This window comes from Hippopotamus amphibius, chromosome 7 (assembly GCF_030028045.1).
Source record: "Hippopotamus amphibius kiboko isolate mHipAmp2 chromosome 7, mHipAmp2.hap2, whole genome shotgun sequence".
NCBI lineage: Eukaryota > Metazoa > Chordata > Mammalia > Artiodactyla > Hippopotamidae > Hippopotamus > Hippopotamus amphibius.
In genome coordinates, this window is record NC_080192.1 from 34,048,621 (window position 1) to 34,076,204 (window position 27,584).

The 27,584-nt window shown below is 34.3% G+C and overlaps 1 protein-coding gene across 1 annotated transcript in view; it reads right to left on the reverse strand.

Moving 5' to 3' along the window:
• The window catches only part of LRRIQ1 (leucine rich repeats and IQ motif containing 1), a 201,709-nt gene that overhangs the window by 1,702 nt on the left and 172,423 nt on the right, over positions 1-27,584 (reverse strand). The window contains exon 26 of the mRNA XM_057743161.1: positions 24,424-24,544. Within this exon, the coding sequence (XP_057599144.1) occupies positions 24,424-24,544 (121 nt within the window). The remainder of the gene's footprint in view (positions 1-24,423; positions 24,545-27,584) is intronic.

Sequence of the window (27,584 nt, forward strand, 5' to 3'; positions counted from 1 at the left end):
CTATTGTTTTAGGAAACTGTATTCTAGGCACAGAAGGCTGATGCCTATGGCTGTAGGCAGAAGTCTGTGATGGAATTAGGGACAGGAAAGAGTGCACTTTAGAGACCTTCACAGCTGGCACTCGTGAAGACAATTTCAGCAGAGAGACAAACAAGAGAGATGCCAAGTGAAGTTGGCTTCTATGCGTCAGCCAGATTTAGCCTGTGTTAAACTACCTCTGGTAAGTCAGTATCCTTTGCGAAACTGCAAGAACTGCAAGAACTCTTTCAAGCAGCAGGAATGTTACTGCTGCATAAAAGCAAGAATTTCCTAATAATAAAATAGTGGCCTAAAAAACTAAGAAAGCATCCTCAAAGCTTGTCCTCTATTTACTAGCTCCATATTGGAAATACACACACACACACACACACAAACACACACATATATATATACCCACATATACATTTTAAATATATATTTTAAACCAGATAACAGAATGGAATGTCTATTTTGGTCTATTAAAAAAAAATAACAGTAACAGCAAACCCTCACCTTGCCCTAGCAGTAAAAATTCTTTGATGAATAAACCATTTCTTGGACAAGTACCTATTGATGAGAGGACATTATTAAGGGAGAATGCTGGGGCTTAATGGGCGGGGCAGCAGAGAGGATTGAGAAATGAAGAACTATTGGGACATATTTAGAATTCAGGTATATTTATTTAGGATAAAAAACTAGAGATTAATAAAAGAGTAAGCGATTTTCCACAGATGGCTAATACAAATGTTTTGTTCCAATAGTGAAAGCTAAATCAAGTTCCTTGCAAGCATTATTCAAGGTCATAAGTAGAAATAAGTATATATATATATTTTAAAAACATAATTCAATAACATAGCTCATTATTGGTTAATATTTTTGATGGAAGTATCTTAATGGTAGATAGATGTTTTATTTAATGCCTTTATTCTTAATATAAACTTTTTATCAAAGATGGCAAATAATATGTAAGAAAGGTGGCACTTGCTGTACAAAGTATTGAAATATTTAAAGATAATTTCATATACTTCTAAATAATTATTTCAAAATTAAAGTGAATTGCATTACAACATAGCTTTTCTATAGACCAAATCCTTATTCTTAACAATGTTTCTGTGTTCTAAAGAATTTTTCTATTGACTACAAATTTACTGCATGGTACATTTTTTTTCCTAGTACTGTTCTGTTGTCTTTGTTATTTTGAAGCTGCTGATGAATCTTCAAGCCTTTTTGTACTTATCCACAGTGTAACCCTATACTTAAAAGACAGCCTGCAGATTTTTCATTGTTTGTGTAATTCCTTCAGCAAATAATTATAATTTAAAAAACATATTGTGTGATATTACAAGACAGCTTTATATCAGTTTTGAAGTACATTTTCTGTGGAATGAAATGCTGTAGGAAATTAGTCTTTAAAATTATATAAACACATATGTGAATATACAGTTTTTTAAATAATATTTTAGATGTGATTAAGCTTGCATTTTATTGTTTTGCTACATGTAAATAAACAATTTGAGCAGTAATCAATATAGCTTATTCTCTCATTGCATTTAGTGAAAGTCTTTGTTATCATATAAATTCTTGAACCACCAGATATACAGAAATAAATTGAGGAGTAAAGCAACACATCTATGAAGGAACCACATGTTGGCATTCATTGCAAAGCTATTACTATGTCCTATGATTACTCTAGAAATGAAAAAAGAAAATAAAGAAGCAATTTAATAGTCAATATATAATCATTCTGAAATTACTTACCCACGTTAAAATACAATAGTGAAAGAATCTTGCCTCAAAAAATGGATATTAGAGCTAGACCTACTGATGGGTTCCTGGAGTAAAAAAATTATAACTAAAGGATATTTGCCAGCTTTTTTTCTCTTTCCTGCAACATTATTGTTACAGATTTCATGTTTTTTTAAACAGTCTGCTGTATATTTGCAGGTGACCATACAAATCAACCAATCAGTCTCTTACATATATGCTGAAAGTATGCCTTGATAAGTACTCTCTATCTTCCAAGAAGTCACTTCTTTGCCACATAATCTCTGTTCTGCTAAAGATTTGTTCTGGTCCTTTAAAAAACTTTTTTGGTTAAATCCTTGGTTCTTTAACAAATGTCAGGGTCTATATATGCTGTGTTTTGATAAGTAATTTAATATGTAAAATGCTTTGAATGACTCTCCTGGTATGTATAAGAAAAACTTCCTTAAACAGGTTAAAATAGAAATTTCATGATGTATAGTAATACGTCATTGGATTTTTGTCAATACACTATGTGTCTGGATACAGAAATCATTTCAAAGTCCTTCCCATATTGTACTGCTTAACAGCAGATACAGCAGAAGTAAAGCATGAAGGAAAAAAAATTCAACATTTTAATGAAAGTGACCAGAACAAATTTTCAGCAGCAAAGCGTTTACATCAATTTAAGTGCTGTGAGTGAGTTGCACTGGGCAAGTCTGAGGTTGAGGCAGATATTACGGTGTTCAAATAACAGTTGCTTTTTAAGGCTACTGCTATGTCCAACCTTGAATATAATGATAATTTACAGATAAAGTCTAACACTAAGAATGAAAATAAAACAAATAGGTCATTTATATCATATTGAAATTGCCTCGAGGTAACATGGTGATTTTGCTTGCTTTTCACATTGTTTTCAAGCTTTTTCAGTAAATAGAAGTTTCTCTATAACTTCTAAAAGATACTAATAAAATTTCCCCGTTTCTTGAAATCCCAACTGGACAATGACATTTACAGTTATCCTTCTTACCCACTATTTAAGAGACACATAAAAAAGAAAACCAGTTAGGCTTGGTACATTTGATAGGAACAAAAATATCCATGGCATTTGTTATTGTTACTAAAAATCATGATGCCTGGTGTTTCTTTTTAAATCAACATGACACATATAATCTGCTTTGTTTATGTACATTTATTTTGAAGAAACAATTCCTAATGAGCATAAAATCTAATACATATCATATAGGGTAGGGTATCTTATTCTGATATACAGTGTAGATTTTTACTTTTGGACTTTGCCCATTTCTTGGTCTTTTATAATAGCTACCATTCATATTTGATCTAGAATCTTTGAAGCTTCCCTATAGTATATACTGCTTTCCCAGCTTTTATCATTTTTAACACACTATTGTGTTGATTTCTTCTTAGAGATGTGTTTGCGCAGACAAAGATGGCTAGAATATGGTGCTAAAAATACTATCTTGTTTCTTTAAATCCTGTGGTTCTTATACTAATATTGTTCAACACTGTTGTCTTTTTTTTCTCTGGAGGAAACATTTTTTAGGTGATTTATTTTTTGGTTATAAAATCTAAATAGGTTTCGTGATTTTCTTCCAGAATTAGATTTGCCTTCTGTCACGTGACCCTTAAATAACTCTTCTTTCCTGGATTTTCTGGCTTCCCACCAAACTAGTAGATAGTTACTGAGTATTTAAACTCCTAAAGTGACTAGGTAACACAAAGTGTAATTCAATAAGGAATTAAGAATGAAATTTAACAGTCTATAAGTTATCCAGGCATCTATCTTCTCCTCCACACAGTTGGTTCTAAAAATCAGATCACATGTCCCATTATTCCTGTCAATTCAGAAAAGGTCTGTTCCCAAATTTGCCATTCTAAAAATATTCTATTCATGACTCTCCTCAATTTTACTATACTATAACTAAGTGTCCATAAGCATTTGTAAAGAGTAATGGCATGAATTGTGCTTAATAATTGAGAGTATTTTTACTCTTGATATGCATATTCCTTTGAAACAACCCAGTTCTTATATAACACTCTATTTTAATTTCTAATTATGTCTTACTCCTCATTTTCCCATGTTAATTAATTTTGCCAAAAGTAAACATTTAGCAAAAATATGCATTTCAAGTAAATTCCCAAATATTTATCATTGCGCGGTTATCCTTTGGAATTTAAATATTTAAAGCCCAAATTAGGCTTCCAAGATCACTTGGAGTTTTTGAAAGCTTGAATTTTAACTCTTCCTTTTATTTACACATTTATTCAATGTGCATTTATTTAGTGCCCATTATGTAGCAGGCACTGTTCTATTCTGCCTTTCAATGAAGACTCCCTGTCAATACTCTTCCATGTGCCAAGTAATATTAGTAATCGTCATACTACAGTTGCTTTCCATTTCACTCTATTCTCATGATTCCATCTTTACAATCCTCATATGGAACTTGTATAAAACAAATACTTATTTCCACATTTCCAGATAGTGAAGACTTGTGGATAGGTTTCCCAAAAACTTTTCATGGAAACTTTCATTATCCCTTTCCATGCTTATTAGTTCTTAGCAGGGAGACATTTGGCAACAATAAACATGACTTGCCTGAGGATTTATTATATTATTGCACTTTAGTTTCATTCATTTGACAAATGCATTTCACATTTGACCATACCCATTTATTTTTGCACCACATTAGCTAGTGTAAGAAATCGGTTTGAAAACTACAACAATAACCAAAAAAAAAAAAAAAAGGTCAAAGTTAAACAACAATTTATGAAGGAAAGGGGTAAGAACTAAAACATTACAGTTAGAAACATGATGCCTTAATCTATTATCAATAGAGCATACATGGATCCTGTCCTCAAAAATGTTAAAATGTGTGTAAGTTGGGTTTTGTTGTTGTTGTTGTTGTTTTTTACAAAGAATAAATATAGTTGACATATGTATAACCAGTTCTCTCACACAAGTACAGTTAAAATTTGTCTTTCTCTGGATAATGTCAACTGCTGGTGGAACTACTGTTTTAGATCTGTAAACATTATTCTGTGGTTACTAATAACTGTTATATTTAACTGTGTCTGGAATCACTGTTGACTGTTTCATTAAACTGTCTCAGATCCTGGAAACAGGCTGTATCGGGCTGTTAAAGGACATTAAATCAACAGCTATTTATTATGTGCCTACTCTGTGCTAGACTTTTAATATATGTGTCTATTAGATGTTTCCAGCAACCATGTAAACATGCTCTTGGTATAATAGTAATTAATTTTGACTATCCAGTTCTGGTTACAGGAATATTTTAAGGGTTGAAGTGTTAATGTTACTGTGTTTGTTTATTCAGGGACAAAATATTAAGACCTAACAAAATCTATATTCTTAAAGTACCTACCAAAAGAATTGAGACCAAGAAAAATCAGAGTTAGCGGTTGAAGCAATAATAAAATAAAAGCCTTAAAGTTTAAAATTTTACATTGTTAGAGACCAGCTCTTGCTGAACAAAACTTTTTAAAAATAATAATTCTATGCTGTAGCTCTAAGCTTCTTTTCTGAAGTGTTACTTTAAATCTAACACTTCAGATGAGAAACAAGAGGATAAAGCCAGATTTTATTATACACAGAACAAAAAAGTTTAACTTGACCACAGTTGTTCATAAAAATCTTATTTTTACCTTATTTTTATCTGGGGAAAAAATATAACATCTAGAGTGGGATTAAAGTTTAAATATTTTAAATAGGAACTCTGATAGTCAATTTTTACCTCTACAATGAAATTTTGCAACAAATGGCATAGATACTGGTATTGCACAATTATTTTATTAGAAGATTTTGTAGAAAGAAGGCCATCATTTACAAGTATGCCACTTAATTAAAAGTATTACTACAGTGCACTTTTTAACAATCTCTTTATTATGCATTCAGCATCAACAATATTTTTGCTTGTACACAATTACATTACTTTTTACTATCAAGTCTGTTAAAAGACTATTATGTGCTATTGTCCACATTTTCTCATCAAGCATTTGTCTTCAAGTCTGCCAATGTCAATTTACTCATAACCTTCCTGAAAATGTCATATTGAAGGAGTAGCAGGGCTTTAGGAGTTCTTTATGTTCCAGACCCTGGCTGAGCACTCTTTATTCACCACATCATTTAATTCTCAATACAACTGTGCACAATATATATCACCCTCATTTTTAAAATAGGGAAACTGAGGCAATGCAGTTAAATTATTTGCCCAAAAGTAAATGACAGTAACACAGTTGAAACTTGGCTTTACATGACTAGGTTTTATTAAAAAGATAATATCTTCTTTAATTTTAAGAAATAAAATATGCCTCTAATATAATAGTATCATAAAGAAAATCATTAGGCTGCAAATGTGAGATGCATATCTATTTTTGCATGCCTTGTAATGGAAAGAACTGTCCATTACTGGGAAATAAGGCCTATGAAACTAAAAATGAATAAAATGTATAAATGAAAAACAATACTATCCTTAATTTTTGTAAGTTGAGGAAACACAAGAGAAAGATATTTATCTGTATCCAGATCTATATCTTACCTGTATCTATGTATGATATCATAACCCTTAACATGATTTTTAATTTAAGAATTACTATATCAAAAGATTATTTTTCAGACTTTCTTATCCTTCACTTATGTCACTTTCTTTCTGTTTGCCTGTCAAGGTCTTTGTAAAGTAGGTGTTACCAGAATTTCTGAAGTCCTGCAAAGAATACTCCCATATTTGAGTGATTTTGGCTGAATTACATGAACACATACTTTAATAAAATAACATTAATGAATGTCTCCTTTGAACTTTGCAAAAATAGACATGGAATACTAGAGACTATTTTTTTTTTCTTTAAGAGAGTATATGAGGAAAATGTATCAGAATTATATAGCTACCTAGAGTTTCTAAAGCCCAAGTACAAGTAAAACCAATATGCTAGTCAATTAGTGAACAACTGAACCAAAACTCAAATTTATTATTTTTTATAGTTTCAGTCTATACTAAAAAATATGGAAGGACATAATTAAACATAACTTTCACTCACCTTTTGACCATTCTATGTGACAGAAAATTAAGTTAAATGTAAAACATACATCCAGTGAGGAAATAATTGATTTGTAAATATAAGTTATGGAATGTAGGGAATCAGTTGGAAGTAGCAGAGCTGCAAAATGGTCAAAATGCTAGGTAAAGATGTTGGAGCCTTGAAAAAAGGGAAACTTCAAAGGAGATTCAGGTGAGGAGTAGGTTGGCAGAAGACTTGGAGAGCAGCAAGATGATAAAATGGGGAGGTAAATTCACCAGTGAAGCATCAGTAACCAGTATTATATACATAAATTAAAATAAAGTCATTTATAACTGTATTTGCAACTATATTCACCCAATCAAGTTTCCTTACTGTAGGAGTGAAGAGAGACGGCTCATGACCACAGATGTGGGTCTTCCCACGTTAAAAATTAACATTGCAATTCATTATCACATCTTTGCTTTGGATGGAATTTATTATTAATACTTTCAGAGAGAAAAACCAAAGCTATTTCATATAAGATATATTGTTCATGTTTTTGAAAGACCAAAATAATAAAATTTTTAATCTTTGAAAATAAATTTAAGCCCTACTTTTTAAAAAAACTTGTAATATTTGCTATATTAATTATAAGACGTACTTTTAAAAAGTTTAGAATTTTGATATTTAATTGAATTTGAAATCATCTCTATTAGAGACAGAATCATGCCTAATGTATAATATATATATGTGTTCATTAATTAAAACAGCCATAAAAAACTTCATAGATACAATTCATTCAGGGTGGATTTAAAGTATTATTAATGTTATTAGCCTTATTTTCAAAAGAGAACCCCTAAAAAAAAAGAGAAATCCTCTCTTTCCTTCTGGTTTTTGCCCATAAATACACTAGAATTTTCAAAACATACACTGCTTTCTTCAGGAGAGACTGTGGGCCTGGTTCTCTAATTAATATTCTGCATGAGAATAACCAGATTTAAAAACAAGGCCACCCTTCACACAGTTCTATAAGTTGAAAAATTGAAATTTCTTTTAATGAGGATAGCTGCCTAACATGTTATTTCTTTGTTTTTTCTGTAATAACAATTTATATTTGTACAAAATTTCATAGACTTTACTAATTACATTCAGGATAACCTATTTATTAAATTACCTCCTACCTGTAGGTCTATAGTTGGTTCCCTATTTACTTTAAAATTTACAAGCAACTTCTTTCTGAAAAGTAACTATCTAGCTAAATATTAAGCTAAAGATAATTTCAAAATACCACCCTGTGTAATGTTGACTGGGTTCTCAATGGGAAATTTTTTTCTCTTTTTAAAAAAATGTATTGAGACATTGATATCAACTACTAAGTATTTACCATAGAATATTCTTAAGCCAAATTATTTTAGTAAGCATATTGAGTTTTAGAATCACTCCTAGATTTTTTAAACTCAACTTGATTTTATGAAATAGCTACCATTTCTCATGGATGATGGAATTTTCTGATCTTTATTTGGAAAACATTTAAAAGAAAGATTTATCCCCCATCTCAGTTGACTGTGCTTAGCTAAAGTAATTAGAGATAATTTAAGCAATGATTGAAATCAGGGTCATTTAGAAGTATTCTGGCATGGAGAAAATTTTCAGTTACAAACATGATTTTCATACAATAAAACATCAGAAATAATAGCTTCTGTTGCCTTTTAATTGGAAAACTGTCATGTACAAAGTTTTATTGTTTTAATTGCAGAATTATGGAATTTTAAAACTATAAGAATTCTTGGATCTCATTTATGTTTGTTTTTCTCTCCCTTTTCCCACATGAACACAAAATATATATTTATATACTCATCTAATTTTCAGGAGTATATGTATATATATTTTAAATATGTATTTATTTATTTGGCTGCTTTGGTCTTAGTTGCAGCATGCGGGATCTAGTTGCCTAACCAAAGATTGAACCTGGGCCCCCTGCATTGGGAGCGTGGAGTCTTAACCACTGGACCACCAGGGAAGTCCCAGGATATTTTCTAAATGAATAAACGAAACCTGAAGTATCTCATCTAAGCTCACAAAAACATATGTGTAAGAAATAGGATTCAAATTCAAATCTGGCCTACTCCAAATTTCTTTCCATTATTCCAGAGTGCCTTTTCCTACCAAACCTAAGGTCACAAGCAAGCTGGTGAGAAGCTGACGCAGGACTAGAAATTGATTTCTCAATCTCTTAACACATCCTCTTACCAATACCACACTGTCTCTCAGTGTTTAAAAATGTGTTTAAAAATGCAATGGACACGTCAATCACCTCTCACCTCTGTGCTTCATAATTCCAATTTAGTGAGGGATACGCTATACTTTATTAAAGTCGTTCCCTAGTTAATTGCTTTCCCTAGTTAATGACGTGTTATAGGCTGGAAGTATCAATAGTTTCTAAAACTTAGAAGAAAGAGGAAAAGAATGATGGAACAACATTATCTTAGCAATTTGAGGTTTTCTTATACTTCACCTTAGTTTTTCTCAATTGTAAAAAATATTTGCAATTTTTCTCAATTAAAAATGCTTTTTTGGCCTAAGATGCCCCCAGTAAAATAAAACTAGACCTTAATTTGGTCCACGTTGTGCATCTCTTTTGGAGAACAATTTACAAGGATTTTTCATACCTATCCTGATAATTCATATGCATATATATAAGTGACTGTATTCGGAGAATAGGGAGCACCCACTTATGTCAGGTATCAGTGTAGTGCCTCAGCGATGAATACGCCCTTCATTACATGTTTTGTGATAAAACAATTGCTTTAAGCATTTCTCCTTTAAAGTGAGAAAAACATGAAGCCTTCTCAGTAGAGGGTATGGAAGGGTCACCGCCGGAGGAAGAGACTTTGCAATTTCTAGCACAGATGGAGGTGGTGGGGTTGGCCTTGTGGGTCTGAGGCCCTCTGATACAGCCAGCCTGAGCCATAGGCCCCTTGCAGCTCCCACCCAGGCATAACCTGTGTGCTCTCCTCTCCACGGGGCAATCAAAGCCTGCACACCTTCTGCCCTCATCAAGTCCACTCTCACTGCATGCCTACGCTATCCACCGCTCACCACCATCCCCCTCCTTTGCTCCAGAGAGTTGCCCAGGAACCCCAAAGCAGCCTTGGTGTGGCTAAACCAAGAACTTCTCTGCTATTCAGTGCCCAAGCCATACCTTCTCCAATGAAGTCCGAACGTCCACGTTTATCTTCCTTGGGTGCTCTTCCTCAGCCCTAGGATATACCATTCCTTATATTTTATATTTGTTCCTTTAGCATAAATAATACTTAAAACTTTCCCTATTTAACCTACTTTACAATAACTATCTCCTGATTGGACCCAGACTGTCACAGTAGATGTTTATGTAGATTACAACTCCATGAAGGCCAGAATTATGCTGGTGTGGCCCAGCACTCTTTCCCCTGTATGATGCAATGGCCTTCAAGGAGCACTCCATACATATTTTTGAATGAACAAATGACAGGATTGGCTTCATGTAGCCTAGACCCATGGGAACTTGTAGCTAATGAGCTAGGCTGTATGAAAGACTCACCCAGAAGGAAATCCTTACCATTTAGGCAAATTGTACTCTTTAATGATAATGGTACCAGAATTTTGAACATGTCAGGTGCTCTTAGAAGCCTTGGCAGATACTTGAATGTCTACCAAACAGTAAAAATCTTCTTTGTCAGTACAGCCTGCCTCCCACTATGGAACATGAAAAAAATTTCAGATATTCTCTTTTCTCGCTCTAATGCAGCTAATGGATGGCCATATTCATTCATTCATCCATTAATTCATTCATCAAATATACATCAAAGGGCCTACCATACGCCAGAGAGTTAGTCTAGATACCAAGGATACTTCATTAAATTCCCTGCCCTCCTAGAACACACACACTAGCAGGAGAGAAGGAGAATAAACCAGAAACATAGAAAATTAGTACCATGCTGTTGTGGCCAATGTAATCTGAAAGAAAGTGCTTAGATTTTCCTCCCTGATAGAGGCTAAGTCCTTCAAAATTCCCCCTTCATGTTGACTGAATTCCATAATAGCATGCTATTTATAACATATTACACATAACCTTTCTTTAAAATCTGCAACCGTTTACTAGTATAAATCTCATATGAGCAGTTTAGAGAGAAGGCTGTAAAATGTTAATGGAAATGTTTTCCCTTGTTCTGGAGAAGACAATAGCCATTGAAAAATAAGGTAATATGAAGATATGATATGGGAGAAAAGCAACAATGGCTGATAAATTCATTTATTCTCTTAAGTGCTTTCTTTGTGCTAAGCATATACAATTCCTCTTTGTACTTAAAAAAAATCATAATTTATAATAGTATATTTTTGTTCCATCTTTACATTTAGATAGATAGAAGCAAAACATTTATGATGCAGACAAGTTGGATGGGAAGCAATTGATATATTTACACTAGGAATCAGAAGGCCCAGATTTGAGTCTCAGCTCTACAACTTTCTGCCTTCTTAGCTCTGGGTGATTTATTTATAAAATTAAAAGCTAAATCCCACTTATTCCAAAGTAAATCTCAGGCAATAGCTGACAAGGAACACCCTTCCGAGCTTTTCTTTTCTTTCTTCCCCCCTCATTTTTATTAAGACTTTATTTTTTTTAGAGCAATTTCAGGTTCACAGAAAAATTGAGAGGAAGGTACAGAGATTTCCCTTATACCTCCTGCCCCACACATGCATAGCCTCTTTCATTATCAACATCCCCACCAGAGAGGACCTTTGTTACAACCGATGAAATTAAATTGACAAAATATAATCACCCAAAGTCCATAATTTACATTACAGTTCACTCTTGGCTTTTGGTTTTGTACATTCTATGGCTCTAGAAAAATGTACAATGAATGGCATGTATCCATCATTATGGTATTATACAGATTATTTTTGCTGCCCTAAAAATCCTCTATGCTCAATCTATTCATCTTCCACCTAAGCCCCTACAACCTTTGATATTTTTACTGTTTCCATAATTTTACCTTTTCAAGAATGTCACATAGCTGGAATCATACAGTATGTAGCCTTTTCAGGTTGACTTTTTATACTTATTAATATGCGTTTAAGATTCCTCCATGTCTTCCCATGCCTTGGTAGCTCATTTATTTTTAGCACTGAGCAATATTCCATTATCTGGATGTACTACAGATTATTTAGTCATTCACCCACTAAAGGACATCTTGGTTGCTTCCTAATTTTGGCAATTATGAATAATGCTGCTATAAACATCCATGTGTAGGTTTTTTTTTTTAATTTATTTATTTATTTTATTGGCTGTGTTGGGTCTTTTCTGCTGTGCACGGGCTTTCTTTTTAGTTGCAGTGAGTGGGGGCTACTCCTTGTTGTGGCACACGGGCTCCTCATTGCTGTGGCTTCTCCTGTTGCAGAGCATGGGCTCTAGGTGAGTGGGCCTCAGTAGCTGCAGCACATGGGCTCAATAGTTGTGGCTCATGGGCTTTAAAGCACAGGCTCAATAGTTGTAGCGCATGGGCCTAGTTGCTCCGCGGCATGTGGGATCTTCCTGGAGCAGGGATCGAACCCGTGTCCCCTGCATTGGCAGGTGGACTCTTAACCACTGCGCCACCTAGGAAGCCCCATGTGTAGGTTTTTGTGTGGATGCAAGCTTTCAACTCCTTTGAGTAAACGCCAAGGAGCAAAACTGCTGGATCATATGGTAAGAGTATGTTCAGTTTTGGAAGAGAGTTCCAGACTGTCCTCCAAAGTGGCTACACCATTTTGCATTTCCGCTAGCAACGAACGCAAGATCTTTCTGCTCCTCATCTTTGCTGGCATTTGACTTTGTCAGTGTTCTAGATTTTGGCCATTCTAACAGATGTATGGTGGTATCTAATTTTAATTTGCTTTTCCCTTTATGGTAAGTATTGAAGTGGATGTGCTGGTCTTCCAACTTTGTTTTTCTCCTTCAACACTGTAGTGGCTATTCTAATTTGTACCTCTCCATCTTTGTACTTGCTTAACGATCTGTATAGAGCTTTGCTTATTGTAGGCACGCAATTGCTTCCACCCACTATGTACGCATGATGTGGTTTGTATAATGACCCACAGATATATGGAACACTATTTAAGTCTTAGGTTTACTCAGTGAGGGATTATAAATGCATATTATGTGCATATACTGCGCTATGTACAAATTAGATACCATATATATGTACATATATACAGAGACATACATGAATAAATAACATGCTAATAATTCTTGACTTGTAAGTTTTAAATTATGTTAATGGAATGTAATTAGTAAATATGGAATAAAGTTTTTCACCCTTGAAATCTACTTTTGCTTTAGCTACCACCTTTAGTCTCTCAATCTCACATATTATAGAGTATTGACATCTAGTAAACTATATATTTCACTTTGTACTTTTTTGTTATTCTGTTTGTTTTGTTTTGTTTCACTTTGTACTTTTGATAATCGAATTAATATTTTTTGATAAGAGCTGTAAAATTACTTTGTCTATATATTGGAGGCATTGTATAATGTTAGGATTGACTCAGAATGCCTTTCTTCAACTGATCTTAGGCTTTCTAAAACACTAAGGTATTTTCAGAAATCTTTGTTAGTTACTCATTATCAGTAGGAAAGTCCAATTCCTCCACTGTACTTTCAAACTTACCAGAAACTAGGCTTCATTTTTAATGCAACCTTACTTTACATTACTTCAGTATGTGGAATCTCTGGTCCAGACAGAGTCCTCAAAGTTTCACAAATATATATTCATATTTCACCCTTTGCCTTTGTTTAGATGGCTTTATTTCCACTGTTTTCCTTGCTTAAATCCCAAATGTCATTCTAGGTACAGATCAAGTATATTGCCTCCAAGAAGCCTTCTTCATTCCAACAACATTAGCGGCTTTACTTCTGAAAAATATTTTTTTTCATATTCAGAAAATTCAGTACCATATTAAAACGGCTTACATTTCATGAGAATTTAGACATACTCAAAGAAGAAGCTGGTTTTGGGCTGAGTATGCACTCATACAGAGGTATTGTGGATTCTCAATCCCTGGCTAACTTTAAAAATGGAGTATGCCCTGGAAACTGCAGAGATGATGAGAAAAAAGCAACTGGAAACCTAAACTAGGTATATAATGAGCAATGATCCATCAATAAATGGCTCTTGAATGAATGAATAAATGAATGAGAGGAACTATATCAATTATGTTCTATTCTTACTAAACTATATATTTTAGCCCAAGGAAGAACAGAAGACAACATAGCACTGAGTTTGGAATAAGAAAAGATGGGTTCAAGTTGCTGCTTTCCCTTGCTAAGTTTTTTTTTGCGTGTGTCGAAGTCAAATTAAATAAACTCTCTAAGTCTCATTTATATTAGCTATCAAAGAAAAATAATCATTATAAATAAGAAAAGAAAATTAAAAGAAATTGGTTAAGTTATAAATTGCTAGAGCAATAAAGTTATTATTATTGTAATGCAACCTTTATTTTAAGTATTAAATGGGAACACTAATTGAGAAAACCAAAACCATTTAAGGAAATCAAATATTTTTATCTAAATATTGTCTAAATGAGGAAATTTCTTGGCATAGTCACTTTATAAATAGCACATTTTTAAATAAGAATGGGACCTCTTTCATCTCTTTTCAAGTCGTAAAATAGATTAGAAAGCTAGGTAGCAGAAGATTCCCTTGGCCTCTTGTAAGAGAGCAATAAGACCTAAAAGGAAAAAGGCAAAAATTTAGGAAATTCTCTAAGAAAAGACAGTATTGCTTGAGATGGATGGCATGCTGAAAGTACACTGGTTCTGGTATTATTTGACACACAGAAAAGGAAGACAACTCTACCCTGAAGTTATTTAAAGTAATGCAACAGTAACATAAGACATACAACAGTAGCAAACAATGCAAACAACAAGGACTATACTTTAAGCCCTTACTTATTGCTAGGCAATATATCACATACTTTACATATATTTTTACTTGTGTATTCCTCACTAAAACTCTATGAGATAGACATTATACTCCCATTTTATAGATCATAACTATAAAAAAACTCATTCTTAGAGGTTAAATGATTTACCCAAGGTCACACAACTTATGTGTGATGGTGGAATGGGGATTTTAAACCTGAATGTATCTAAGTCTAAAGAATATATGTTACAAATATTATAGCAACATTTGAAAGAGAAATACCTAGAGAAGTTCAAAGGCTGAAAGAGTTTTATAGCTGCAGCCCATAAACTACTCTCTAGATTTGGATTGCAAAGCTAAAAGAAATATTTTAGTTTTAATAAGGTGACAAGGAGAAAAAAGATGGCCACGAAGTACAGGGACATGGAATGCATCCCTCTCCACAGATGCATTGGGAATGCACTGAAGGACGCAATAATTCCCACAGAGAACCAGCTGAACACCAGCAGACGGCCTCGGACACCAGAAAGGACCACAAGGATCCCGACATAACTGGTAGGGAGGCATCTACGACGGCTCAAAGAGGGTGAAGCAGCGGAGCTGTGGCAGACAGGAGGGAGTGAGAAACACACGGAGGGTCTGCACTGCAGCTCAGCGTTCCTGGACCGAGACGTTGATCCACAGCTGAACAGATGGTCCGGGAGTGGGAGCATGGGAACCGGAGAGCCAGTTCAGGGTGAGAAACATTGTTGCCAGTAAGGTGACCGACCTAGAGGACAGGAGGGAAGAGGTCCGAGGCGAGGAGTGCCTGCCCCTGAGAGCTGCCTGGCCATGATGGTGGCTGGATGCTGCAGGCTCGTGGGGGGGGGGGGGTGGGGGGAGGAGCGGTGCACATAGCCTCTCTCTCTCTTTCAGTGCCTCTGCAACAGGTAGTGGAGAGACGCCCTGTGGGCCACCTAAGGTGCTCAGGGATAACAAGCACCCTCAGGCACTCGGGCGGGGCTAGATTAAAACTCATTGGAACGTAGGCAGCAGGGAGGCTGCCAAGAAAAAACAAAAAACCCAAGAGAGGCCCAACTCTAAGACTTTCTGTTTACACCTGAGCCACTGGCATCCCTCTGCAACAGGCACCTCCAAGCCCGACTGAAACAACAGTGCACCACTGCTCACTCACTCCCAGGGGAAGGAGCCACTATCATACCCTCTCCCTCCCCACACACCAAGCTTACAGACAAACAATAAAGGAACCTCTGCTGGTCACAGAATAATGCAAAAAAACCCAAGGCGAGTAGGACACTTACAGCTGAGACTCTAAGGAAACAGAAATATTAGTATCAATCCTACTGAACTGGTCCATTCTGGGATCAGTTCTGGATTTTTTTTTTTTCTCTCTTTCTTTTTTTTTCATTCTTTTTTTTTCTTTTTTTTTTCCTTTATTAATTACAATCTTAGTCCTAAGGGATCTACAAGTTTTATAACATAATTTTTTAAATGATTTTTTTATTCCATTTTTATTTTTTTGCCTTTTTATATACTTCTATATCTAGCTAAGTTTTTGGTAGTACAGACAATGTATCTTTCATACTTTCCTTTCATCCCTATCTTTTATACATTTCTATTCCTTTCTTTTTATTTGCATATTTCCAACCACACTATGCTCTTCTGTTCCCCTTTCTTCCAGCCATTTTAAGTTTATTTTATCTTAACATACTTATAAGCAACACTATCGATCTGCTCAGACTCCTTGCTCTATTCTCCAGATGACGCACCACCTTGGTATTTAATATTAGGTTTTTGTCTTTATCTTAGTTCTTAGTACAATTGTCTGATTTCATTCTGAGAATCTCCATTCTGTCTGGGGGTACACTAGCTCTTTTCTATATTTGATTCTAGCTTACAAAGTCTCCCTGGATTAGTGTTTGTATGTTTAAGGTGTTATTTGTTTGTTAGTTTGCTTTTGCTTTGTCTCTGATTTGTTCTGTTTCAGTTGTCAATTTCTCTTGGGTTTCTCTTTGAATATCTGATAGCACACTGGGGTTCTGTCAGGTCTTTCCAGAGCCTTATGTCCTAATGGATTCAGTAATTGTGTCTCTTATACATGTATGTGTTTCCTAGACTTAGTATTTGTTTAATCCAATACTTGGCCATTAGTCTGAAGCTTGGACAGTCTTCTATAAACACCCCTATCGCCAGGACAAGCAACCCCAAAAGTCTGGACAACCATGAGGAAACAAAGAAACACCATGCAGGCAAAGGAGCAGGAAAAAAAACCCACAAGACCAAATAAATGAGGAGGAAATAGGAAAAAGAATTCAGAGTAATGATAGTAAAAATGATACAAAATCTCGATAACAAAATAGAGAAAGTACAAGAAACAGTTCATAAGAACTCAGAAAAACAAACAGCAATGGATAACAAAATAACTGAAATTAAAAATACTCTAGATGCTATAACCAGCAGAATGACTGAGGCAGAAGAACGAATAAGTGAGTTGGAAGATAGAACGGGGGAAGTAAACACCACAGAGCAGGAAAAAGAAAAAAGAATAAAAAGAATAGAAGACAGTCTCAGAGACCTCAGTGATAACATTAAGCGTACCAACATTCGAATTATAGGCATCCCAGAAGAAGAAGAAAAAAAAGAAAGGGTCTGAGCAAATATTTGAAGAGGTTCTAGTGGAAAACTTCCCCAACATGGGAAAGGAAATAATTAATCAAGCCCAAGAAGCACAGAGAGTCCCATACAGAATGAACCCAAGGAGAAATACACCAAGGCACATATTTATCAAACTAACGACAATTAAACACAAAGAAAAACTATTAAAAGCAGCAAGAAAAAAGCAACTAATAACATATAAGGGAAAACCCATCAGGATAACAGCTGACCTTTCTACAGAAACTCTGCAGGCCAGAAGGGAATGGCAGGACATACTGAAAGTCCTGAAAGAGAGAAACCTACAGCCAAGAATACTCTACCCAGCAAGAATCTCATTCAGATTTGATGGAGAAATCGAAAGCTTTCCAGACAAGCAAAAGTTCAGAGAATTCAGCACCACCAAACCAGCCTTACAACAAGTGCTAAAGGAACTTCTCTAAGTAGGAAACACAAGAAAAGGAAAACACCCACAAATACAAACCCAAAACAATTAAGAAAACGGTAATTGGAACATACCTGTCAATAATCACCTTAAATGTAAATGGATTAAATGCTCCAACCAAAAGACACAGACTGGCTGAATGGATACAAAAACAAGACCCTTCTATATGCTGCCTACAAGAAACCCACTTCAGACCAAGGGATACATATAGACTGAAAGTAAAGGGATGGAAAAAGATATTCCATGCAAATGGAAGCCAAAAGAAAGCTGGAGTAGCAATCCTCATATCAGACAAATTAGACTTGAAAGTAAAGACTATTACAAGAGACAAGGAAGGACACTACATAGTGATCAAGGGATCCATTCAAGAAGAACATATCACAATGGTAAATATCTATGCCCCCAACATAGGAGCACCTCAATACATAAGGCAAATGCTAACAGCTATAAAAGGGGACATCGACAGGAACACAATAATAGTGGGAGACTTGAACACCCCACTTACATCAATGGACAGATCATCCAAACAGAAAATAAATAAAGACACACAAGCTTTAAATGACACATTAGACCATCTCAACTTAATTCATATTTATAGGACACTCCATCCAAAAATGACAGAATACCCCTTCTTCTCAAGTGCACACGGAACATTTTCCAGGATAGATCACATCTTGGGTCACAAATCAAACCTTGGCAAATTCAAGAAAATTGAAATCATATCAAGCATCTTTTCAGACCACAATGCCATGAGACTAGATATCGATTACAGGAAAAAAATGGTAAAAAATACAAACACATGGAGGCTAAACAATTCACTCTTAAACAACCAAGAAATCACTAAAGAAATCAAAGAGGAAATCAAAAAATATCTAGAAACAAACGACAATGAAAACACAACAACCCAAAACCTATGGGATGAAGCAAAAGCAGTTCTAAGAGGGAAGTTTATAGCAATACAGACCTACCTTAAGAAACAAGAAAATTATCGAATAAACAACCTAACCTTACACCTAAAACAATTAGAGAAAGAAGAAAAAAGAAACCCCAAAGTGAGGAGAAGGAAAGAAATCATAAAGATCAGAGCAGAAATAAATGAAAAAGAAAGGAAGGAAACCATAGCAAAGATCAATGAAACTAAAAGCTGGTTCTTTGAGAAGATTAACAAAATTGATAAACCATTAGCCAGACTCATCAAGAAAAAAAAGGGAGAAGATGCAAATCAACAGAATTAGAAATGAAAAAGGAGAAGTAACAACAGACACCACAGAAATACAAAAGATCATGAGAGACTACTACAAGCAACTATATGCCAATAAATTGGATAACCTGGAAGAAATGGATAAATTCTTAGAAAAATACAATCTTCCAAGACTGAACCAGGAAGAAATAGAAACTATGAACAGACCAATCACAAGTACAGAAATTGAGGCAGTGATTAAAAATCTCCCAACACACAAAAGCCCAGGACCAGATGCATTCGCGGATGAATTCTATCAAACATTTAGGTAAGAGCTAACACCAATCCTTCTCAAACTCTTCCAAAATATTGCAGAAGGCAGAACACTCCCAAACTCATTCTACGAGGCCACCATCACCCTGATACCAAAACCAGGCAAAGATGTCACAAAAAAAGAAAATTAGAGACCATTATCACTGATGAATATAGATGCAAAAATCCTCAACAAAATACTAGCTAACAGAATCCAACAGCACATCAAAAAGATCATACACCATGATCAAGTGGGGTTTCTCCCTGGGATGCAAGGATTCTTCAATATACGCAAATCAATCAATGTGATACATCATATCAACAAATTGAAGGATAAAAACCATATGATCATCTCAATAGATGCAGAAAAAGCTTTTGACAAAGTTCAACATCCATTTATGATAAAAGCTCTTAAGAAAATGGGCATAGAAGGAAATTACCTCAACATAATAAAAGCCATATATGAGAAACCAAAAGCCAACATCGTTCTAAATGGGGAAAAACTGAAAGAATTCCCTCTAAGAACAGGAACAAGACAAGGGTGTCCACTCTCACCATTATCATTCAACATAGTTTTGGAAGTTTTAGCCACAGCAATCAGAGAAGAAAAAGAAATAAAAGGAATCCAAATTGGAAAAGAAGAAGTAAAATTGTCACTCTTTGCAGATGGCATGATATTATACATAGAAAATCCTAAAGACTCTACCAGAAAACTGCTAGCACTAATTGATGAGTTTAGTAAAGTAGCAGGATACAAAATTAATGCACAGAAATCTCTTGATTCCTATACACTAACAACGGAAGAGCAGAAAGAGAAATTAAGAAAAGTCTCCCATTTACCATTGCAACCAAAAGAATAAAATACCTAGGAATAAACCTGCCTAAGGAGGCAAAAGATCTGTATGCAGAAAACTTTAAGACATTGATGAAAGAAATCAAAGGCGACACAAACAGATGGAGGGACATACCATGTTCCTGGATTGGAAGAATCAACACAGTGAAAATGACTGTACTACTCAAAGCAATTTACAGATTCAATGCAATCCCGATCAAATTACCAATGGCATTTTTCACAGAACTAGAGCAAGAAATCTTACGATTTGTATGGAAACACGAAAGACCCTGAATAGCCAAAGCAATCTTGAGAAGGAAAAATGAAGTTGGTGAAATCAGGCTTCCTGACTTCCAACTATACTACAAGGCCATAGTGATCAAGACAGTATGGTACTGGCACAAAAATAGAAAGGAAGATCAATGGAATAGAATAGAGAAATCAGAAGTAAGCTCAAACACATATGGGCACCTTATCTTTGACAAAGGAGGCAAGAATATACAATGGAAAAAAGACAGCCTCTTCAATAAGTGATGCTGGGAAAATTGGACAGCAACATGTAAAAGAAAGAAATTAGAACACTTCCTAACACCATACACAAATATAAACTCCAAATGGATTAAAGACCTACATGTAAGGCCAGACACTATAAAACTCCTTGAGGAAAACATAGGCAGAACACTCTATGACATCCATCAAAGCAAGATCCTTTTGGACCCACCTCCTAGAATCATGGAAATAAAATCAAGAATAAAGAAATGGGACCTCATGAAACTTAAAAGCTTTTGCACAGCAAAAGAAACCATAAACAAGACTAGAAGGCAACCCTCAGAATGGGAAAAAATAGTTGCCTATCAAAGAACGGACAAAGGATTAACCTCCAAAACAGACAAGCAGCTCATGAAGCTTAATAATACCAACAAAGCAAATAACCCAATCCATAAATGGGCAGAAGACCTAAATAGACATTTCTACAAAGAAGACATACAGATGGCCAACAAACACATGAAAAGATGCTCAACATCACTCATCATCAGAGAAATGCAAGTCAAAGCCACAATGAGGTATCACCTCACACCAATCAGAATGGCCATCATCACAAAGTCTGGAAACCACAAATGTTGGAGAGGGTGTGGAGAAAAGGGAACTCTCCTGCACTGTTGGTGGGAATGTAAGTTGGTACAGCCACTATGGAAAACCATTTGGAGGTTCCTTCAAAAACTACAAATAGAACTACCATATGATCCAGTAATCCCTCTACTGGGCATATACCCAAAGAAAACCATAATCCCCAAAGAAACATGTACCATAATGTTTATTGCAGCACTATTTACAATAGTCAGGACATGGAAGCAACCAAAATGCCCATCAACAAATGAATGGATAAAGAAGATGTGGCATATATATACAATGGAATATTACTCAGCTATATAAAGGGGTGAGATGGAGCTATATGTAATGAGGTGGATAGACCTAGAGTCTGTCATACAGAGTGAAGTAAGTCAGAAAGAGAAGGACAAATATTGTATGCTAACTCACATATACGGAATCTAAAAATGGTACTGATGAACTCAGTGACAAGAACAAGGATGCAGATGCAGAGAATGGACTGGAGAACTCGAGGTTTGAGGGGGGCGGGGGGTGAAGGGGAAGCTGAGATGAAGCGAGAGAGTAGCACAGACATATATATAGTACCAACTGTTAAATAGATAGCCAGTGGGAAGTTGTTGTATAACAAAGGGAGTCCAACTCGAGTATGGAAGATGCCTTAGAGGACTGGGATGGGGAGGGTGGGGGGGACTCGAGGGGGGGGAGTCAAGGAAGGGAGGGAATACTGGGATATGTGTATAAAAACAGATGATTGAACTTGGTGTATCCCCCAGAAAATAATAAATAAATTTAAAAAAAAATAAGGTGAGAAGATTTTGAGAGAGAGAAAGCTGCAGGAAAAAGAGCTTTCAAAATACCAAGACTGTAAGTGGTTGGCCCAGGGCCATGGGGGCCTAGGACCCAAAGATTTTGAGAGTTAAAAGATTTCTATGGATAATAAGCTATGCCAAGATTTTCAGTCAAGTAACTATTGAGTATGTTTTTTTTAAACTGAGCTAGTTAGCCCATGTGACTAGACACTAGAGATTTCAATATCTTACCTCAAGTTTTTTTTACAGCTATGTGTGGGTGGCAGTTACGAAGAACATTTACTAAGCACTTATTGTGAGCCAGAATCTATTCTAAATGTGCTATGTTTGATCCTAAAATGGCTCTACATGGTAGGTATTATTCCCATTTTAAGGATGAGGAAATTGTCAGGATACAAACCTAGGCAAACTGGCATCAGAGCTGACATCCTTTACCATTTTATTACATGGGCATCATAATAAACTAGTAATGACAGTAATTCAGCAAGTAGTATTTATTCATATTCATTCTGTTATTTAATAGAAAATATTTTTCTGAAGTGGCTTGTCAAATCATCACTTAGTGAACAGATTTAGAGATCAGTAGTGTTTGCAACAATGTCACTTATTGACAACTAATTGAAATTACAGTGAGAATTGCCTTATTTCAGTTTCTTAGAGAAAGTTTTAAGAAATGAACTCCCAATAATGATCTTGTATACTCTAAAATCTGTGATTCAATGGTATGTAAGTGAAAGATGAAGTCTGTGCATTTCAGGATAGTTGCTGACTTACTGAGTTATTTATGTTTTAACATTCAGATGGTACATTATGAACAGAAGTTTTGATATTCTGTAAAGTGACAAGGCAATTTTTGTTAAAAGTTTATTTAGTTTGTTTCTTTTTACTTACATTGCTTCAAAGTGATATCATGTGAGTTTGTAATACGCAATGCTCAAAAAGGATATGGCATTATTTATTATTATGTGTGGCACAGGTTGATTCCTTATGAAATGTTTTATATGTATATGTGTATATACATATATAATTGATATAATTAACACACCATGTTGCTGTAGAAAATTTATATTAAATGAATAATTTTACTTAGGTGAATGGACCTAAAATATTTCTTAACCATATTGACTACAGCAAACTTTTACGACCAGATTCTATAATCAAGTAGGGAAAATTCAAGCACTCTAAGAACTTTGAAGCCTGGGAAATATTTTTACGTTAAGCATATTTAAAGTACAATTTTAAAGCAAAATTAAAATTTATCAAAATGAACTTGCATATACTAATGGATTTAAATGACTGGAATCTAATAATACCAAGTACCTGGATGAAAAGTCAGAGATTCATTTTGAAGTTTTCATTTATCTGAAGAGCACCATTTGGATTGCTGAACTGTCCATATTCAATCAAATATTGACTTTGTGTGTATATAACAATACCATCAATGAGTAATAAGTCTTTTTACAGAATAACTATTTCTTAAAACGAAGTGTAAGTTAATGTGTGGACTTATGAGGTTCACTATACTTTGAGGAAATTAACAAAATATGATATTAAATAAAACATTTTTATACTAACATACCATAACACTTTAGACACTATTTCAAAATCGCCTCAGTGTAAGTTAATGAAGAGTTTGAAAAAATTAGGGTTTATTACCCCCAAACACCCTAAGATACAGATATTTTTTAAATGTTTACATTCTTTTCAGAGTTAAGAACTGCTATGCAATTCTTGTGGAAACCATGATATATGTATAGTTATATTACCAAATTAAAGGTAATAGACGTGTGTGACAGGTTTACAAATGTAAGAAGTCATCATTAATAAACATAAAATGTCATCTAATCAATGGAAATAGTTTTTAAGAGCATGGTTTTGACAGTGTAATATTATTATCTAAAATCTGCTATTTAAAAAAGTTTCCTTCAAAAACAAACTTTACATACAATATATATTAAATTAATGACAAAAGACCAAAACACACTTCTTTGATATATAAATCCAACTTTTAAAAATTAGCCTGAACAAATTCTTTTAGAACTAAATGATCGAAGAATTCAATACAATCCATGGCGGGGGGTGGGGGGGGGGGTGGGGGTAGGGAAGTAGACCACTGAATCACAGAATACAATTAAAATAAAAACTGATGCTGTTAATTTTAGAAATAATTTAATTCTGTTTATATCAAAAGAAGACATTTAAAGAGGGAAAAAATTCAAATGCATAGTTTTGGGCAGTTCTGGTTGCTGGCATCTTACCCCTTATCTGTAAAAGAATGCTTGCTGGCATTAGTTTCCATCAATTCATTTCTGATTTCTAAATTAATTCTGAAGGAAACCACAACTTACTTGAAGATCCTGCTGAGTGTCTGTGTGCCTGATTTTTTTTTTCTCTCTTCGCAGACAAAGTACTTCCACTGGTCATGGAAAAAAGGTCTAAATCCGTGTCTTCTCTGCTTACAAGCCTTGCCTGGGAGCAATGGGAGAGAATGTATACAATCATGAAACAAAATATGGCATTTTCTGAATGCAGCTCACATTACCCCAAATAAACAAACAGGCTCTGTCAAACAACCTTCTTCAAAATGATACCACAATCCTTTATTGCTGCCCAGGCAGAACAAATGCACTATGTCAAAGCATTTTTTGCAAATAAGAGCCGATTTTAAAATTGAGGTTTGCTATTTGAGTCTGTACAACAAAAGAAAACATTTTAGTACAGTAATTTTGATGAAAATCAATCTTAAAGGCAACTGATGAAACTTTAAATAAGTTAACATCACTTATTTACCAATGATATTATTTAATTCTTAATCAAATGTTAGAAATGTCACATTGGATTATTTTCTGCAATATTCATGTTTTAGCACTCATAAAATTCTCTGATATGCCTTTCATCACATACAACAAAGTCACAAGAGATCTCTACCTTCTCATTACAGTAACTTTTAATATAAAAATACTATACATTAAGTCTAATTTGGGAGTAGGGATAGATATATAGAAATTTCAAAATACTTTATTTTAAGGACATATGTGTTAGGTAATTTATTTCATCTAAAATTACTCTCTGAACTTTTATTATCTTGCACAGAAGTTAAGAATTGAAAGAATCACTTCTTGTCTATAAAATATTGTTTTACATAATGTCAAATATCATTAAGTAAAGATTTATCAGGATTCAGCCTGAAGTGGGAGAAAATGCCATGATGGAAAGCAAAGCAGCCTCAAAGTAGCTGGGATTTCACCCAAACCACAGGATGCTTGAAATCCTTTGAGAAAGCATTGTCCTTAATGTCTGATGTGAGAAAAATTTAAATAGAGTAAGTTAAAAAGCTATCCCCATATGATGAGCTACAAAAACTCATGAAACCAGAATGTAAAGATCATCTTCTTTCAAATTCAGATCTTAGCTCTTCTCCTTTACACCCCTCTTCCCACTTTCCCATCCATATGCATGACATTCTCATTGTTAAGTAAGCAAGTTTGCTATTACTGAACTCAGAATAGAAACCATTCTATAGCATCAGTCATTTTTTAAAATGTATCTGGCTAAGTGATACAATTGTTTTGTCAAAAAACCTCAGTAGAAAACTGTTGAAAATGAAATAAATAACCTTTGGCTTCCAATTTACACTTGTGATCGTAGTGTGAAAAATGTTACACATTCTTTCTGGATTTTATTTCAATTAGTGCAGAAGAGTATGCATTTACTGTTCCAATTAGAATAGCTCCACCAATACTAAGATATCAAAAGAACCAGTCCGGAGTAAGGGGGAACTATCAAAGCAATACCACAATTTTGATGAGACCAGTTACAAAACAAGGAAAAACCTGTAAACCACATAGGGGAACCTCCTGCTGGCTAAAGAAGCTTTAACTATAAGCCTCAGGATTTTAAAATCAGGTTTTATTTGCTTTAATTTAATGACATAATTTCACTACACCTATTTAAATCCCACCCTCCTCCAAACGAGATGTACCTACATCAAGAAAATATTTGTGAACACATGCCTTCCAAAAACCTTGTTGTCATCTATGCCATTAACATCCAAAAGATTGTTTCTTCCAAAATAGAAAATAATGCCAGTTACTAATTGAGCCAGATTATAACAGGGAATCAAATTTACAAGTGAAATTTAACAATAACACACAATTTCACAATGGTGCCACCTAGCAGCTTAAATTCAAACCTAGAAATTTCATAAAGAGGCTAGTTACAGGTCCAGTAGCGCATATGTGTATACATTTGAATTCTATTTCAGAAAATACTGGCTTTCAAATTGAACACCATTCTTCCTTTTACTGGTAACAAGTAGAGAAATCGTAAAGAAAATATATCTTTTCTTCTATGTCATGCAAAATGAATATATTTAAAAATGGAATATAATCAACTATACTTTTAATATTTGTTCTACAAAAATGTATGTTTAACTCCAAAACATTGTAATATTAAACACTCTGAATGGTTATAACATTAGAAACAGTTTCGAGTTAATGTCAGATAGGAATCTTCTTATATGCAATTCAATAGTAAATATTTAAATAGTGATTTTGCAAAATTCTCATTGGTCTTTGTTTTCTGATCAGGTCACATTTGCAGCCCCATCTACAAAGTTTGTAATATTTTTTCCCATATTTTCACAATGAAATGAGAGGTATGAATTTTGGAACATGACTTCTCTAAGCAAGTGGATCCTGGTTCACCTCCAAACCAAGCAACTTAATTTAAAAATAGAGAATGTCTCTCATTTAATAAAGAACAGTTAGTTCCTCTTTCTCCTGCTTTTTTTCATAAACAAGATTTTATTAAATATTTATTTTAAAATTTTGTATTTTTAGAAGTCAAGACATAAACAGCACACACAAAAATAAATATCTATTTACTTATTATCCAGATATTTTTTAAAAAAGAGAAATAAAATGTTATAAACTGAAGTTCACTTAAAAGCTACCTTCCAGTATCTGCATACAGGTATTCAAAATTTTTAAGAGTATTATTTTCAAAATTAAGTGGTATCTTTTTTCTGCAACTTGCTTTTTCCTCTGTACATTACGTCTGTGAAATCTAGATTTAGTTCATTCAACTGTTTGAATAATTTGTAAATTATTGTGAAATTATTGTATATGCTATGAACTTACCACGGCATTATCTGTACTATTTCTAGACATATGAGTGATTTAAAAATATTTTTATCTTCAGTTTCAGAAAGCTGAGGTATGCATACCTCTCCATTCATAATACATTGTCATCATTACACAAGCCCCTTTTCTTATATAATAAGGCAGAGGCCTTGTTATGTAACATATGTGGGCATGGAAGGCACTTCAAATGTTTTATAGGACTATAATTTACATGTAATGAAATGCACAGAACTTAAACATAAAGTTCAATCATTTTCAAAATTTTTAGTTTGAATATACAACTCCCATAGAAGCTGCAAAATTAGTACTAAGAGTTATCTGTATACTTTCTACACAACTTGTCCAAATGATATATAATCAAAGTT